Source organism: Mus caroli, unplaced genomic scaffold, assembly GCF_978045245.1.
Source record: "Mus caroli unplaced genomic scaffold, Mus_caroli_1 scaffold_11, whole genome shotgun sequence".
Classification (NCBI taxonomy): Eukaryota; Metazoa; Chordata; class Mammalia; order Rodentia; family Muridae; genus Mus; species Mus caroli.
In genome coordinates, this window is record NW_028227266.1 from 107331709 (window position 1) to 107349039 (window position 17331).

Genomic DNA, 17331 nt, shown 5'->3' on the forward strand with positions numbered 1-17331 from the left:
CTATTTTTGTCTGTTTGTTTGTTTTTTGAGACAGGGTTTTTCTGTATCGCCCTGGCTGTCCTGGAACTCACTTTGTAGACCAGGCTGGCCTCGAACTCAGAAATCCACCTGCCTCTGCCTCCCGAGTGCTGGGATTAAAGGCGTGAGCCACCACGCCAGGCTTATTTTTTATTTTTATTTATTTTTTATTTTATTTGGTCTTTTGAGACAGGGTTTCTCTGTGTAGCCCTGGCTGTCCTGGAACTCTTTGTAGATCAGGCTGGCCTTGAACTCAGAAATCTGCCTGCCCCTGCCTCCCAAGTGCGCGATTAAAGGCGTGCGCCTGGCCCTATTTTTATTTTTTATTTTTTGAGACAGGGTTTCTCTGTGTAGCCCTGGCTGGCCTCAAACTCACAGAGATCCACCTGCCTCTGCCTCTCAAGCGCTGGGATTAAAGTTGTGTGCCACCACTGCCCAGCGCGCTACAGCTATTATCAGGATTACCCTCTGTTTCACACTGTCCCTACTTTAGAAGTCCCATGGAGGGATTTGCTTGTGGGTTGTGGGTTGTTTACCTGTGTGTGTGGTATTTGGCAGCTCTGAAATGGCTAGACTTTACAGTTCTTATTAGGGGGATCAGGCTGCACATGAACTCACAGAGGTTGACTGCCTTAGCCTGAGCACAGGGATTAAAGGCCTATGCCAGCCGGGTGTGGTGGCGCACGCCTGTAATCCCAGCACTCGGGAGGCAGAGGCAGTCGGATTTCTGAGTTCGAGACCAGCCTGGTCTACAAAGTGAGTTCCAGGACAGTCAGGACTACACAGAGAAACCTTGTCTCGAAAACCAAAAAAAAAAAAAAAGGCCTATGCCAACAAACATGCCAATTTATCTTATTGTATGGGTCTTTGTATTAGTTTCTATGAGTGCCAGTCACATGTACGGTGCCACAGTGGACCAAAAGAGGGCATTAGATCTCCTGGAACTGGAGTTACAGTTCGTTGAGAGCCATCATGTGGATGCTGGGAACTAAACCCTGATGTTTTCCAAGACCGCAAAGTGCTATTAATTCAATTTAGAAATATAAAACTCTGTGTGTGTGTGTGTGTGTGTGTGTGTGTGTGCGCGCGCGCACGTGCACGGGCAAGTGCAGTATTCTGAGTCAGGTCTCTCCTGCCACTATGATCTAAGGATCTAGAACCCAGTTTGTGTAGACCTGAGGAGGGCACTGGATCCCCTGCAACAGGCAATACATTTATTTTATATCACTTTGTGGGTGCTAGGAATTGAACCCAGGTTCTCTGGAAGAATAGGCAGTGCTCTTCTTCTTCTTTATTTAATTAATTTATTTATTTATTGGTTGTTACAAGACAGGGTTTCTCTGCATAGCCCTGGCTGTCCTGGAACTCACTTTGTAGACCAGGCTGGCCTCGAACTCTGCCTGCCTCTGCCTCCTGAGTGCTGGTATTAAAGGCGTGAGCCATCACCGCCCTGCCCGAGTGCTCTTCTTAAATGCTGAGCCATCTCTCCAAGCTCCCAGGATGTCTTTTATCTACTCCTTGACAATTTCATATATGTGAACAATGTATCTTTTTGTTTTCTTATTTTTTGAGACATAGTCTCACTATGTGACCCAGATGGCCTTGAACCTGTAGCGAATTCATCTGTTTCTGTCTCTGGAATTAAAGGAATATACCAAGTCTCTCCCACTCCGGAACACCTGCCTCTTACTCGCCCCAGAAACCTCAACAGGTTTGTCTTGGGTACCCAGTTGGTCCAATCAGTGTTTCCTGTGGCATGTTGATGCACCTTGTTCGCATAAGATTTTAAAGAAATCATAGAACTTCCTATGAAGTCACTCCTGGACTTTCTTTCGCTTCTCCTTGCTGTGTCCCAGTACGCACTTAAAAAGTACCTGGTTTATCTGATCCCTAGATAGGTCATTTTATATATTTTCTGAAGTGATGTGGACCAGGAAATTCAGGGAATTCATTTATGTTGCCATGACAACCCCAAAGCTGTGACGTTGAAAAACGCGGCCGGAACTCACTTTTGCTCTCCGACAACAGGATAGCGTCGGATTCCTTGGGCTGAGAGGGAAGAAGACCCGCCTGAGTCTACCTGCAGCTTTGTTGCTAAACACTTTCCCTTTCCACGCCCATGGCAATTTTTTTAAAGTCGCACGGACCCAACCCTGTCAACTGCCTAGAACCGGGAAGGCGGAAGCTAACTGTCCGGAAAAGCAGGTCCGCTCGCTCTCTGGCTCATAAATGGCGTTAACTATCTGGCTGGCCCCGCCCCTTTCACCGAGGAAGGCCACCATTGGTTCTCTTCAAGGCTTCGTACTCCTATTGGTCAATGAGCAAAGGTCGCTGTTCAGATGGGGCCCAAAGTTTCTTTTGGTTTCCGGTGTGCCTGCTATGGCTACTCCAGATTCGCTGACGCTGTTCACTGGCCTTGGCCTTAGCGAGAACAAGGCCCGCGAGACGCTGAAGAACGAGGCTCTGAGCACTCAGCTGCGCGAGGCGGCGACCCAGGTGCGAGCCCTGTTCCCTGGCCTTAGCTGCTTGCTGTGCTCCAGAGCAACGTGGGACTGGGTCCAGATCTTGATTTGCTCCGGGTGCTGCTCTTGCCTTGTGGGAAGAGGAAGACACTTTAAAGTGATTCATCCTAACTCACTGCGAATGGATCTTTTTCCCCTGGCCCCCTGACTCCAGGCGCACCAGATTTTGGGTTCTACCATCGACAAGGCTACCGGGATCCTCCTATATGACTTGGTCTCCAGACTCAGGGATACTCGGCGTCGTTCTTTCCTTGTGAGCTATATAGCCAATAAGAAGATTCACACGGGACTCCAGCTGAGCGGTGAGTCCTGTCTGTTTTACTAGTCCACCTTCAATCTCTTCTTTAGCAAAGACTCGTGTTAGCTTTTTCTGTCAAGTTCCCCAGTTGCTTTCTGGACAGCAGGTTCTGGACAGGCACTGAGGCATGGAGGTAGGAGACCTCTGGTGTGGATCGCAGAATTACCACAATGAGAAGCCTGCTTCAGAACACATGGCTTCTCTTTTCTCTGGTCTCAGAGCTTCTCTCCAGTGGTGCCAGGGCCTAACCTCTTAGGCATCTAAGTAACCAAAATAGTTACCTCTTCACTGTACTAAGGCCCTATCTATCCACTTCTTGGAGCTGACTCGTCCAGTTAATTGCCCCTCCGTTTTCAGCTGCTCTTGAATATGTTCGGAGTCATCCCCAGGATCCCATTGATACCAAGGACTTCGAGCAGGAGTGTGGCGTCGGTGTGGTGGTGACACCTGAGCAGATTGAGGAAGCTGTAAGTCCTCTCCTCCAGGCATCAGATAGCTCCTCCTAGTTCTTCTGCCCCTGCAAAGGAGTGGTGTAGCTTCTCTCCACAGACCCAGAGAGAGAGTGGCTGTGGTCTCCAGACTGCTTCTGAAGAGGTGTTCATGAACCATATGGCTTGGCTTTCTGCAGGTGGAGTCCACCATAAATAAGCATCAGTTGCAGCTCCTAGCGGAACGGTACCGTTTCAACATGGGGCTGCTAATGGGTGAGTTGGATCTGGGGCAGGGAGTTACTTGGAAGTGCATCATTCCGATTGTTCCTTTCATTTTGGGCATATATGGGAAGGGCGATGGGAGGGTGAGCAGGGACAGTGTGCTAGTGTTCTGACGGGGCCCAGGTTCTAGTCCCCAGTCAGCTGGGCCTTCTTTGAGGAGGGGAAGAAGTCCTCCCTTTTCCCTCCTTGCAGCTTCTTATGTTTATCCTCTTAGGAGAGGCTCGGGCTGCGCTTAGATGGGCAGACGGCAAAATGATCAAGAACGAGGTGGATATGCAGGTGGGCACCTCCCTAAGAAGATGCTACGGAGATAAAGGGAAAGAGACCCTGTCCTTCTTCTGACAGGGAAAGTGGAGCCCAGTGTGGAGGGAGTAGCTCTTAACTTGGGTCTCTGAGTGAGGGTGAACCCCTTTCTTGGGAAGCTGCTTCCTCCTCTCACAAGTGCATGATGAGGCCTTTATTGATATCTGTCAAAGAATCACAAGAGGACGATGACTGAGGTACATTGTTTATCGTGATGCTGGCCCACGTTATTTATCTGTAAATGGTAGCACTTGTTCTCTGGGCCCAGGAGAAGTCCTCAGAAAGGAAAAAGCATTCAAGGCCAGTAGAACCATGTGAAGAAGCCATCTGGGCAGAGGCAGGTGGATCTCTACGAGTTCTAATCTGGTCTTCATAGTGAGTTCCAGACCAGCCAAGGATATATAGTAAGATCCCATGTCAAACAGCAAAACCTGTGATGAGATACAGCGGGATGGGGTGGATAGGCTGGCTGGCAGAAAGGCCAGGAAGCCTTTGGTTGTCAGGCAAGGACTCCATCAGGAGATTCTTGAGAGAGGACTCCCTTGTCTGTATCTATCTGCTCAGGTGCTTCACCTTTTGGGGCCCAAGATGGAAGCTGATCTGGTGAAGAAGCCCAAGGTGAGGCTAGGAACTGCCCAAGATAACTGGGAGTGCAGTAGAACGAGAGAGACTTACAGCTGGAGAAGGGATTGTCTGAACCCATTTCATCGGCAGATCTTTCCTAGAAAGAATGATGCGATTTCTATGCCTTTCTTAGGTGGCAAAGGCACGGCTGGAAGAAACAGACCGGAAGACAGCAAAAGATGTGGTGGAGAAAGGTGAGAAGCCCGAGGTTCCTGTTACACTCAGCTGCAGACTTCTGGGCATTCTATCTGAAGGACCTTACATACAGACTTCTCCGCCCCTCCCCGTATTCTCATGACTGCGATTCCTGCTGTTTCCTTTGCGTAGAGACCTGAGAAGTTTGGCTCTGTAGCTCTTGTCTCTGGGAACTGGAGAAGAGGGGTCACCTCAGATCTGGTTTTAGGATATTCATGGATATTTTCCTAGTGGGTATGATAGTTTCATCTAGAAGGCAAGAGCCAGGCGGTGGTGGCCCACACCTTTAGTCCCAGCACTTGGGTGGCAGAGGCAGAGGCAGGTGGATCTTTGGTTTTGTAGCCAGCCTGATCTCCAGAGTGAGTTCCAGGATAGCCAGGGCTACACAGAGAAACCCTGTCTTGAAAAATCAAAAAAAGAGGGTGGAGAGATGGCTCAGTGGTTGAGCACTGACTGCTCTTCTAGAGGTCCTGAGTTCAAATCCCAGCAACCACATGGTGGCTCACAACCATCCGTAATGGGATCTGCTGCCCTCTTCTGGAGTGTCTGAAGACAGCTACAGTGTACTCACATACAATAAACGGATAAGTCTTTTTTTAAAAAAGACAGGAAAAAAAAAGAAAAATCAAAAAGAAAAACAACAAAGATGAGGCAAGGTTCTTGATTTCTTCTGCAGGTGAAGTGGCTGGCCAGACCCTGTCTCTGATGGAGCAGCTCCGGGGGGAGGCACTTAAGTTTCATAAGCCAGGTGAGGGGATACCTCGAAATTCTGGGGTGTGCTGGTGGTTAGCATTACAGCCAGGCCTGTAAGTCAGGACCCTTGCCTGACAGCTGCTCCTGGTCATCAGCTCTGTTCTGATCCTTGCAGGTGAGAACTACAAGACGCCAGGCTATGTGATCATGCCATATACCATGGATCTGTTGAAGCAGCACCTGGAGATCACTGGGGGACAGGTGTGTAGGGGTGTGGCCAGGCAGACACTTGACTGCCTAGGCTGCCTCATCTCATCTATTTCAGTGGGTGATCTGAGCTCTGGTCCCATTCCCTTTATCCCATTCCTTTACTTAGGTACGTACCCGGTTCCCCCCAGAGCCCAATGGAATCCTGCATATTGGACACGCCAAAGCCATCAATTTCAACTTTGGTTATGCCAAGGTAAGCATTTGTCTAGGTCCTGGCAAGTAATATGATCACTACCTACTCCCAATGACTGCATTCCAGAAAGGTATATTTCTGTCTTGCCTTTTGTAGCTGATGACCGAGGCCCTAGAGAAAAACTCCATGTAACAGCTATTGTCAGGAAATACTGGGTTAATGGGGAAAATTAAAATGGTTCTTTAGATAGGGTTTCACTGTAGAGTCCTGATGGCCTTGAATTGTGTCGATCACATGCCCCTGCTTCCCAAGTACTGGGATTAAAGGGGTGCACCCCTATGCCCCATGGAAGATGCATTTCTTCAATTCCTTATATTAACTTTCAATTTATTTTTTGGCAGTCATCAATAGACATTAATTAAAAAAAATTCCTAGGGGACTGAAAAGATGGCTCAGTGGTTAAGACCAATTGTTGGCCTTGCAGAGAACTTGGTTCAGTTCCCATCACCCACATGGTGGCTTATTCAGTTTTAGGGAATATTTTCTTCTGATATCATCTTCTGCCCTCTGAGGGCACCGGGCACACACATGATGTGAGCACATGCATGCAGACAAAACACTCAAACACATAAATCTAAAGGGGAAAAAAATGGTGTGTGTGCACACACACACACACACACACTCATGCTATTGAACATTCATGAATGTCAAAGATGGACTTTGGTGGAGTTGGTTCTTTTCATCATAGACTTTGAGGATCAAACTGAGGTCATTCGGCTTGCTCCTTTTATCTGCTGAACTTTTGGCTGCCTTTTACATTTGATAAGCTCGGACTCTGAGAATGTGAGGCTAATGGTATGGACTCTAGGGCTGATGGGTGTGGTCCTCCAACTCTCTTAGGCCAACAATGGTATCTGTTTTCTGCGCTTTGATGACACCAACCCTGAGAAAGAAGAAGCAAAATTCTTCACTGCTATTTATGACATGGTGACCTGGCTGGGTATGATGAGCTTGAGGCCTGGGCAGAGTTGGTGGGGAGTGGACCTCTTTTGTGGGCCATGGCTTCCCGTTAGTGTTTCCTGCTGGCTTTTCATACTATGTTCATATCACTCCAGGTTATACACCTTACAAAGTGACATATGCTTCTGACTATTTTGACCAGCTGTATGCCTGGGCCGTGGAACTCATCCATGGGTAAGGTTAGGTCCATAATGTTGAGCCCAGTCAGCTCATGGGCCTCCTGCACATTCATATCCCTTCTTCACAGGGGTCTTGCTTATGTGTGTCACCAGAGAGTGGAAGAGCTCAAAGGCCATAACCCTTTACCTTCTCCATGGAGGGACCGGCCTAAGGAAGAATCATTGCTGCTCTTTGAGGTGGGGTCCCAGAGGGCAGCTTGGTTTGGGTAGGCATGAGACACACCTGTGTTTAGAGATAGCCTGAGCTCTTTTTCTCCTCAGGCAATGCGCAAGGGCAAATTTGCAGAGGGTGAGGCCACACTTCGAATGAAGTTGGTGATGGAAGATGGCAAGATGGACCCTGTGGCCTATCGAGTCAAGTACACGCCACACCATCGCACAGGGGACAAATGGTACACATTGGCATGATGAAGGGTGAAGTAGCAGGGCTGTGGGTTGGGCAGAGAGACTGGTTGGCTGAATCTAATGCTTCTGTTCCACAGGTGCATCTACCCCACCTATGACTATACACATTGTCTGTGTGACTCCATTGAGCACATTACCCACTCGTTGTGTACCAAGGAGTTCCAGGCTCGGTGAGGAGGCTGAAGTCATGTAGTGGGTATAGCTAGGGGGATTCCTTATGTGTTTAAGGTGTATATACATATGAGTGGGGCTGTGGGTGCCACAGTGTGTGTGTTGATCAGAGTACAACTTGTGGAAGTCAGCTTTCTTCTTCCACCATATAGTTTCCAGGGATCCAACTTGATTTTCCAGAGTTGGCTTTACCCACTGAACCCTCTCGTTGGCCTCTAGTGCTTTTTCTGTAGTCTCTTTCTGACCCCACAGATGGCTAACCCTTTTCTTCCATCCTAGACGGTCTTCCTACTTTTGGTTATGTAATGCGCTGAAAGTCTATTGTCCTGTTCAGTGGGAATATGGTCGCCTCAATTTGCACTATGCTGTTGTCTCAAAGCGGAAGATTCTCCAGCTTGTAGCAGCTGGTGCTGTTCGGTAGGTGTGGTCATGGGGTCTGCCAGAGGTTGTAGCTCTAGTGCCATGTGCTGTTTAAGGTCTTCTGACCACCCTCTTATCCAAAGGGACTGGGACGATCCCCGGCTCTTCACACTCACTGCCCTACGACGACGGGGTTTTCCACCGGAGGCTATCAACAACTTCTGTGCTCGGGTATAATTCAGTAGGCTTAGTGGGTGAAAGCAGGCTGGGGTGGCCCTTTTACTTGTGGTATGACTGAGATGAGTTTTCCTACCAGGTGGGGGTCACAGTGGCACAGACCACAATGGAGCCTCATCTTCTGGAAGCCTGTGTGCGTGATGTGCTGAATGACACAGCTCCACGTGCCATGGCTGTGCTAGAGCCACTACAAGTTGTCATCACCAACTTTCCTGCTCCCAAGGTGGGCCTACCTCCGTGTGTGTGTGTGTGTGTGTGTGTGTGTGTGTGTGTGAGCGTGTGTGAATGCCGAGTATCTGAGATAACAGCTATCTGTCTCCTGCTACAGCCCTTGGACATCCGAGTGCCAAACTTCCCAGCTGATGAGACCAAGGGTTTCCACCAGGTTCCTTTTGCTTCCACTGTCTTCATTGAGAGAAGCGACTTTAAGGAGGTAAGTGGGGTTTACTGCTAGGTCTGTTTTGAATAGCCTCTCCTGGCTCCTGCTTTACCTGAGCCAATCCCTAACAAGCACGAGGCTGGGAGGAGCCGTGCTCTTGGATGATGTTTGCAGCTTCTCTATCTCCCATGCTTCTTTTCTTTAGGAGTCGGAACCAGGCTATAAGCGCCTAGCTTCGGGCCAGCCTGTGGGCCTGAGACACACTGGTTATGTCATTGAACTGCAGAATATTGTCAGGGTAAGAGACAGCTGCAGTCATTCTGTACAGTGCCTGCTAGGGCCAAGATTGTGTGTAGCTAACAGTCTTCGTGTTGGTCCCTGGTCTGATTCCATCTTCCTCACTTCTAGGGCTCCAGTGGCTGTGTGGAACGCTTGGAGGTGACCTGTAGACGAGCTGATGCTGGAGAGAAGCCCAAGGCCTTTATTCACTGGGTGTCACAGCCTTTGGTGTGTGAGATTCGCCTCTACGAGCGCCTGTGAGTGAACATATCTGGAATTGAGACTGTCACAGGATGGGAATTGCATGCTGTGGCTCTCTAGCAAGGGCCTGATTTTCACTCTGGCTACAGATTCCAGCACAAGAACCCCGAAGACCCTGTTGAAGTGCCTGGTGGATTCCTAAGTGACCTGAACCCGGTAGGTTCATGGAATGTGAGGTGAGGGTGGTGGGCTTCTGAGCTGGACAGCCACTTGGATTCTCTGTCTGCAGGCGTCGCTACACGTGGTGGAAGGAGCATTAGTGGACTGCTCTGTGGCTCTGGCAAAGCCCTTTGACAAGTTCCAGTTTGAGCGCCTTGGGTACTTCTCTGTGGATCCAGACAGCCATCAAGGACAGGTGCTTAATTTGACCCACCTACCCCTTCTGCGTACTTATGGTGGAAGCTGTTCACTGTGATAAACACTCTCCCCACATCCCCTTAGCATTCTCCAAATAAGTTGGGAGGGACATTCATTACTTTCCAGTTAAGTCCAAGCACAAAATTTTATAGGGCTCTAACTTTTTTTTTTTTTAAGATTTATTTTATTTTATGTTAGTATGCTATTGCTGTCTTCAGACACACCAGAAGAGGGCATCAGATTCCATTACAGATAGTTGTGAGCCACCATGTTGGGAATTGAACTCAGAACCTCTGGAAGAGCAGTCAGTGCTCTCAACTGCTGAGCAACCTCTCCAGCCCCGGCCCTAACATTTTTACTCTTCAAAGTAGCAGGCAAGCTTAGAGTTTGTCATAATCCTCATGAAACTAAGTCATCTAGTCCTTTATCTGATATTACAGAGTTATTGAGAAGCTTGGTACCTCACCTCCTAGGTGATGAAGGGGAAGTAAGAAGCCCGGTTCTGGGTTGTTGGTCATTTTTCTTCTACTGCCTTTCAGATTGTCTTCAACCGAACTGTCACACTAAAAGAAGATCCAGGCAAAATATGAACTGAATACATGTGGCCCTACCTCATCCTGGAGGCTAGGGGTGCCCTCAGCACTCCACACTCGGTTTCAATAAAGAATAACTAAATCCCTCTGGCATCTCTCTGTTGTCTGCCTTTCTAGTATCTGAGGACCCTGGAGAAATAGTTTGTTAGCTGGCAGTGGTGGGTCTCATGTCTTCTGGAAGAATGCACTTCCCCAGAAAAGAGCCAGCCACAAAGTCACTACTGCACTTGGTTCTCAAAGGCAGGTGCATAGCTGGAATTAGCTCAGCACTTACTATGATAAACCTGAGAACCCCGGAGATGCTGTTGCAGTCACCAGTCCTATGGAGGGATCTAGGTTTGTGTCTTTGTGGCTAGAGATCAAGAGACACATGACCCCCGGTGTGATCATTTAGAAAAAAGCCCTGTCAACTAGTTAAGCATAGTGAGATAAAACATGATGCTGTTGTGGCATTTCCAGTTTGGAGACCCCAGCAGACTCCCTGGATGTCTATACGATGCTGAGATGAGATTTCTGGCTATGCTGGCCCTTGGATTGGTCCCCGTCTCAGAAATTGACTTCTGAAGAATTTGAAGATTAGAGTTTGCTAGGACAGGAACAAGTGCAGAAGGCACAAAGGTTTGCCAGAGGCTGAGGGCTCCCTGGGTTGCTGGGAGCTTCTGGTGAGGCTGTAGGTGAGTGCCTGCAGCTTTAAAGCCTTCCACATTTTCCCTGTATACAAACACTCGGCTACCCAAGGCCTGCTTTAAGGTGGACCTGACTGTGGCAAAGCGATCTCAGATGAGAGCTGCTGCTGGGGATTCCTGAAGCTGTTTTCTCCCGTGCACTAACGCCCTGAGCGCTTCCCAGGCACGGCACAATGGTTAAAGCTGCGCCCAGCTCAGGGGCTTGGGAGGGGGCTACCTTAACCACGAGGCCAAGCTAGGCCCGGCCCCGCCTCGCGTGGAACTGTGCAACTAGAGGAGGCGCTAGCGGGACTCCGTAGGTGGCTTCCAGAAGCACGCTTTCAGACCCGGGGCAGGGACAAAATACTCCGAGATGCTGAACCCCGGGCCTAAGCCCCGCCCCGCATGGAGGGGTGCCCATGGGCGTGGCGCTCCTTCCCACAACGAGGGGTACGCTCTCCGCTCCAACGGGCTCCCTCTGTGGCTGCAGCGTTCCCTTTAAGCCTGGCGGGCAGCTCTCGCGGGATCCGACGCTCCGGTTCTCGCGAGAAGGGCCTTCGGCTCCCATTGGCCGTGAGGGTTGAATGTAAGATGGCGCCCAGGGAGCTGTGAGGAGAAAATCCTGTCGGTCTCGGAGCGGCGACGGCAGAACCGAGGCCCCGGGCGGTGAAGCGGGGCCGGAGGGTAGAGCGGAGGCAGCGGCGGCGGTGACGTCGCCGGGTGAGGGCTCTGGTGAGGGCGGGGACGCAGCAAGGCTCTGGCTCGGAAGCGGCAGGCCCACCCTACACAACGGCAGGCGGGCGGGGGCGGGCGGGCCGCTGCCGCTGGGCCCAGGCGACCTCGGGGCGGCTTCGGAACGGAGAACGTCCCTCGGCTCGCGAGCCTCCGCCCCGCGGGTGGGGGAGGGGCGGGCCTGAGGGGCGGGTGGGCGCGGTTCGCGGGGGCGCGCGCACGGGCGCGCGCACGAGTGTGGCTTTTTTTTTTTTTTTTTTTTTCTCATTTTTCTGCGCGCGCGTGCGTTACCGCGCGCGCTGTGCGGTCCTCCCGTTGCGCGTAGCCGCCCGACGTGCGCGTCCCCGTTGGCTCTCAGCTGTGGCCCGTGGGCTAGAACGGCTTCCGGGGCGCGCGCCACCCCGCGACCCCCCGGTTTTGCGGCGCGCGCCCTGCTGTTGGTCGCTCGCGCTGTCCGGAGTGCGCGCCGGACGCCCCTTCCGAGAGGAGGGCAGACGGACGGGCGGGCGGGCGGCCTGGCGGACGACCGACCTGCCGACTGGGGAAGGTTGAGGGTTGGGCCCTTGCCCTGGTGACGTCCGGGGCAGCGGCGGCCTAGGTCTGCGGAGAAACATAGCGGCTTTGCGGTCTGGCTTGCGGCTCCGCTCCTCCGGGAGGCGGACAGGATTGCTCGTACTAACTGAAGAATGCTGTTACTTAAGCGAGGCCCATGGACTGGGTGGGTGCTTGGGGAGGGTGCTGCTCTGCTTGGGAAACCGAGTCCTGCTGGCCGGAGAGGGCATTGGGTCCCCATGGGTTTCCTCACCTTGTATTGGTGCTTTGTGCCGAGGAGAGAAGGTTACCATTACCAGGCCCCGCTTTTCTTCCATTAGAACCGATTCTTCCATAAGCGCAGTTGATACACGTCACCTCTGTGCGCTCCGGAAAGAGATCCTCCTCTGTGTATGGTATCAAACTCTCGGAGCTCTAAAATTCCGCTTTAAATCCTCACTTAAATGCAGCCCCCCCCCCATTTTTCACCCCTGCGTGGGTGGGAGGGGCTTGCCTTTCTGTTCTTGATAAGGGCCGTTTCTTAACCTCGATTAACTTGATCAATGCTTTGCCGGTTTTTTTCTTTGTAATTTCTAAAATATCCAGCAGAAATTTCTAAAATCTGCCTGTGTCACTATAAAAACTATGTAACTGAAGTCCTTCTCAGCTTTTTTTTTTTCTTTCCACATTTTGTTTCAGTGCTGTGATCTTCTATCTAGGAAATTCTAGGTTTGTGATGGAGAAATACACAGCTCTTTTTTTTCCTAAGACAAAACATCTGCTAGTTTATTTTTACAGTTTTGTTACATTAAGGTTGAGGAAAAGCAAGCTAAAAGGATTTTTATTCCTTTTAGTAGCAATCAAATTTGATAGTAATGACTTTTTTTAATATACTGTATTTTTTTAAGAACAAAGTTAAAACTTAAAAAGAGGCTGAGGATGGAAGGAACTTCTTTGTTCTATCTTCTTCAGAATGTTAGAAGTCTTAAGAACTCAGGACAAGCAGCAGACATACATGCAACATGGTGACTGGTGAGTTAAAAATCATTCATACGCTGGAAGTATGTGTGCAGTCCGTTACCCCCAACCCCTTGGTAATACTGAAACTTTACAAATCTTGTCATTCTTTCTTGGTGTTGTCTGCTAGAAGGTGCTACCTACTAGAAAACTGCTGATGAGGGAAACGGTATTAGTTTGTTCATTGGACAACAGTCCCTAAAATCAAAGTCAGTGGAACATTCATGATTAACATTGCAAAGCATCAGCTAAGAACCTAAATGGTTTTCCAAAACAAACAGAATACAACAAAAAAACCTGTCAGGTTTGTTGAGGATGTGTTTGTGAACTTTTTATACCATTTAAGCTTGCTTATTCTAGTTTACTTTTTTTTTTTCTTTCTTTTTTCTCTTTTTTAAACCAATGTTTCCATCAACTAGTATTTACCTGGTAGGTAACTTCTAGTTTTCTGGGATAAGGTTTTATATTTCTCCAAGAGCTTAAACAGTTCACATCATCTTACAAAAGCTTATATTGATGTCTCAAAGACTTGAGGAATGGTTGAATTTTGTTGTGAATTTGAGTTACCTGAAAAAACAAAAACAACACAGTCAAAACCCAGTTAGGGACTTTGGGTGTGGCTGTTCTTTTTTATAGCAGCTTCAAAATCAGGCTGTCTTTCTCTAAGCCTGCATGCTTTCAATCAGTAGTGGTTTGTGCTGGTGTGCCTAGTTCTTACCTCTGTGCTTTTTAAATGGCCATGCTTTTTCTGTGAATATTTCTGAGTTGGCCTCAGACTGAGGTGTTATGTGAACACCTGTTCTTTCCTTTGCACTCTTGCGTTTGGTTCCAGGTGTGAGTTCCCCCCTAGCCTCACTGTTTTCCCTATAACGGTGTATTGTGATTTCTGTTTTTATCAGGTTTGTTTGTTTGTTGTTTGGTGCAGAGGATTGAACGTAAGTGTCTTGCACATGCGAAGCATGCAATTTACCACTAAACTACTCTGGCTCTGGGTTGTGATTTGTCTTTAAACTGATGTGGTTGCATGAAGAAAAAGTTGTAAATTTTTGCTTTCTTCAAAGGGGGGAAGAAATGGTTCTTTGCACTCACTAAGGCTTAATTCTAGGTTGATGAGATGTGTTAGAAAGCTGCTGCTTTTTCTCTTTGAGACAGCATTTTAGAAATTCTGGATTGTTTTGTTGCTGTAGAACGTGATCTTGGAACTTTTGATCCTCTTGTGTCTAGCTTGCAGGTGTTGGGATTATAGGTGTTCTGTCACCAGGCCCATTCTCTGTGGGTTGGAGATGAAACCCTGGAGTTTGTATACGCTAGACAAGCACACTTACAACTCCCTCCCTCAAAGCTGTGAAATACTCCTGTTTACAGATCGGATTAGTATAACTGCCTCTAAGAAATAGAGTGCCATCATCCCCATCCCTCCTAGTGTTTCAGTTGTTGGAGACAAACTATTCTTCTGATTTGAATAATCTCAATCCCATTCATATTCATTCATTCATTCTCTCTCTCTCTCTCTCTCTCTCTCTCTCTCTCTCTCTCTCTCTCTCTCTCTCTCTCTCTGTTCCTCTCATGTGTATGGGTGTTCTACCTGCATATATGTCTATGCACCATTTTGTGCGTTGTCCTTAGAACCAGAAGAGATTAGGGTGTTGGATTCCTTGGGACTTGAGTTAGAGCCAGTTGTGAGCTCTTATTTGGGTGCAGGAATCAAACTCAGGGCCTCTGGAAGAGCAGCCAGTGTGCTTAACTACTGATAAACCATCTCTTCACCTTGGTAATCTTGTCTTTATAGTTAACCTTCTTTGTATCTCTAACATAGCTTTTGTTTTGAATTCCATGTAAATACACATTATGATTATTGTTGTTTTCCAAGATAGTATCTTATCGTCTGGCTTTTCTGGAACACACCTTGTAGACCAAGCTGGCCTTGAACTCCTACCACCTACCTCTGCTTTCCGAGTTTAGTTTGTTACTGTCTTTTGCTTTTGTCATTGCTTTTTGTGTGTGCAGCTTTGGTAGTTATTGTCCATTTCTGTATTCCCGTGTTGATAGTTCATAATATTTCTATCCCACATTGGTAAACTACTACATTTTTTCTAGTTTATAGATGAAAACTATATTTATATTGTAATATTATTTATATTATTTATATTTTTCCAGTGCTGTGAAAATTTGCATACATTTGGGTGATATATACATTTAAGGTTAGGGATCTTGGTTTTATGGAAGGGATGTTTTCAATTTCACAAGCCAATGTAAGTGGTTGTACTAAGTATTTGATTTTTTTTTACAAAGATTTACTTATTTATTTTATGTATGTGAGTACACTGTCGATGTCTTCAGACACACCAGAAGAGGGCATTGGATTTCTTTATGGGTGGTTGTGAGTCACCATGTGGTTGCTGGGAATTGAACTCAGGACCTCCGGAAGAGCAGTCAGTACTCTTTAACTGTTGAGCCATGTCTCCAGCCATTGATTTTTAAATTCTTTTTTCTTTTGTTTTTTTTTTGTTTGTTTGTTTTTGTTTTTTTTTTTTGAGACAGGGTTTCTTTGTATTCTTGAGACAGGGTTTCTCTGTGTAGCCCTGGCTGTCCTGGAACTCACTCTGTAGACCAGGCTGGCCTCGAACTCAGAAATCAACCTGCCTCTGCCTCCCAAGTGCTGGGATTAAAGGCATGCACCACCACTGCCCAGTGATTTTTAAATTCTTAGTTGAAAGTGTGTTTTGTTTAAAAATAGAACCATGATGAAAATGCCCTTAAATCTGGGACTTCTCAGTAAAGGCATGGGGTGGGTGAGTGGCCCAGGAGAGTTCCTTTGACAAACTTTATAGTAGGTTAGCATTTGTAAGAACAGAACTGGGTTTTACACTCTGCTTCTTTGGCAGTAACACCTTACTTTGTAAGAGGTTTGAGGCTCAAAGAGGCAAGACTGAGGCAACTCAAGTTATATTCTCTTAGAAGTTTAAAAACTTCTAAGTTTGGCTAGCCCAAAAGTAGTAAGTGGTCTTAACTGATTGCAGTTAGCCACAAAGTGAACTTGGCATGCGTTTTCCCCTCTTTAACTGCTCTGCTTGATGAGTCAAACAACAGCAGGCAGAAATGAATGACTCTAGACGGTGAGTACTAGAGTCATCTCTTAATACCTAAACAAGGGAAAAAGAAAGAAATTAGTGAAAGTGCCCTTGGAAGTGTTTTTTGAGTAATTTTTTCCATGAGTCCCTTTGTGCTCTGGTCACAACATAATCGCTTTCATAGTTAACTCCTGTCAGGCATTGTGTTAGTAATAGTTCTAGCTGCAACCAAGCCTGATTGAGAGTGCTGTGGATCTGTGTTGATTGGAGCTGGGTTGTCTTTACATTGTACTGCAAAGCAACTGTACTTGAGGTCTTGAGAAGCAAATGCTTGTTTAAGGGCTCTCTACCCACTATGAACTCTACTGTGCTTTCTTGTTTCCTGTTGTTAATTTCATCTGACTTCCAGGTACTGGGGGTACTCAGCGTATTCCCACAGCTCCAAGATTTTAGAAGTCTTAATTAATTTCTTTATTGCTTCTCACCTGGTCTTTGGCTTAGACTATGAGGCACTAATTAGGAGTCTATTGTCTCTAAATGTTGTAGAGGGTAGTTTATTATGAAGGCTGAGCCTTTGTGTCTTGTGAACTGTGAACAGCATCTTAAAGAATCTAACACCATTATTATGTAAATTTTGGGGACTTGAAATTTTTTTTAGGGAAAAGCATATTACAAAAGAATTGTATGTCCTACTGTTCTAATATAACTGTAAAAATAGAAAAGGATGACTTGTTAAGTATCTGTCAATGTAATTTATGGAAAATACAGCAGAGCATTACACAGAGAAATTTATCATCTAATTATTACTGTTCTGATTTTTTTTTGTCCTAAAATACAGCTAATAATACTGGGACATATAAAATAAAATTATATGAGTTACTTTTTTTTTTCCTTTTTTTTTCTTTTTTCCCCTGCCCTCAGCCCATGAGTTACTTTTTTAAAAACACATCTAATGTATGTTTCTGTGTCATGAAATTTTTTTTCCTTTTTTTTTTTCAAGACAGGGTTTCTCTTGTGTAGCCTTGGCTATCCTGGAACTCACTCTGTAGACCAGGCTGGCCTTGAGCTCACAGAGATCCCCAAGTTTCTACCTCTTGAGTGCTGAGATTAAAGGTGGGCGCCATTAAGCTTGGCTCAGAATATTTCTTTAAAATACACTTAGGAGCTAGGTCCATGTGTAGGGCCTTGGATTTGATTCCCAGCCGGCCAGAATTCCACAGTAGGTGACAGTATGTTTTTAAAAAAAAAAAATGTGTGTGTGTCAGATGAACTCTTGGGAAAGTGCTATATATATATATATTTTTT

The 17331-nt window shown here is 47.2% G+C and overlaps 2 protein-coding genes across 7 annotated transcripts in view; both read left to right on the plus strand.

Moving 5' to 3' along the window:
* The first annotated feature begins 2201 nt into the window (after positions 1-2201).
* Qars1 (glutaminyl-tRNA synthetase 1) lies at positions 2202-10096 on the plus strand. Its single transcript, XM_021172611.3, has 24 exons — positions 2202-2514; positions 2695-2842; positions 3196-3305; positions 3467-3542; positions 3766-3830; positions 4419-4472; positions 4612-4672; positions 5350-5421; positions 5542-5627; positions 5743-5829; positions 6670-6769; positions 6885-6963; positions 7037-7145; positions 7230-7360; positions 7451-7543; positions 7824-7961; positions 8048-8135; positions 8221-8364; positions 8470-8574; positions 8726-8818; positions 8929-9056; positions 9150-9216; positions 9290-9415; positions 9957-10096. The coding sequence occupies exons 1-24, from the start codon at positions 2248-2250 to the stop codon at positions 10005-10007; spliced, it is 2478 nt and encodes an 825-aa protein (XP_021028270.1). The 5' UTR covers positions 2202-2247; the 3' UTR covers positions 10008-10096.
* A 784-nt stretch (positions 10097-10880) lies between these two features.
* Positions 10881-17331, plus strand: part of Qrich1 (glutamine rich 1) — a 43330-nt gene continuing 36879 nt past the window's right edge. Inside the window, exons 1-2 of one of the 6 annotated variants that reach the window (XM_029481291.2) lie at positions 10881-11407; positions 12911-12970. The gene's annotated coding sequence lies outside the window, so the exon portion shown is untranslated. Of the gene's footprint in view, positions 11408-11740; positions 12126-12910; positions 12971-17331 lie in introns of those variants that run through there. The other 5 variants (XM_021172613.3, XM_021172612.3, XM_021172616.3 and 2 more) reach the window with 5 other exon arrangements.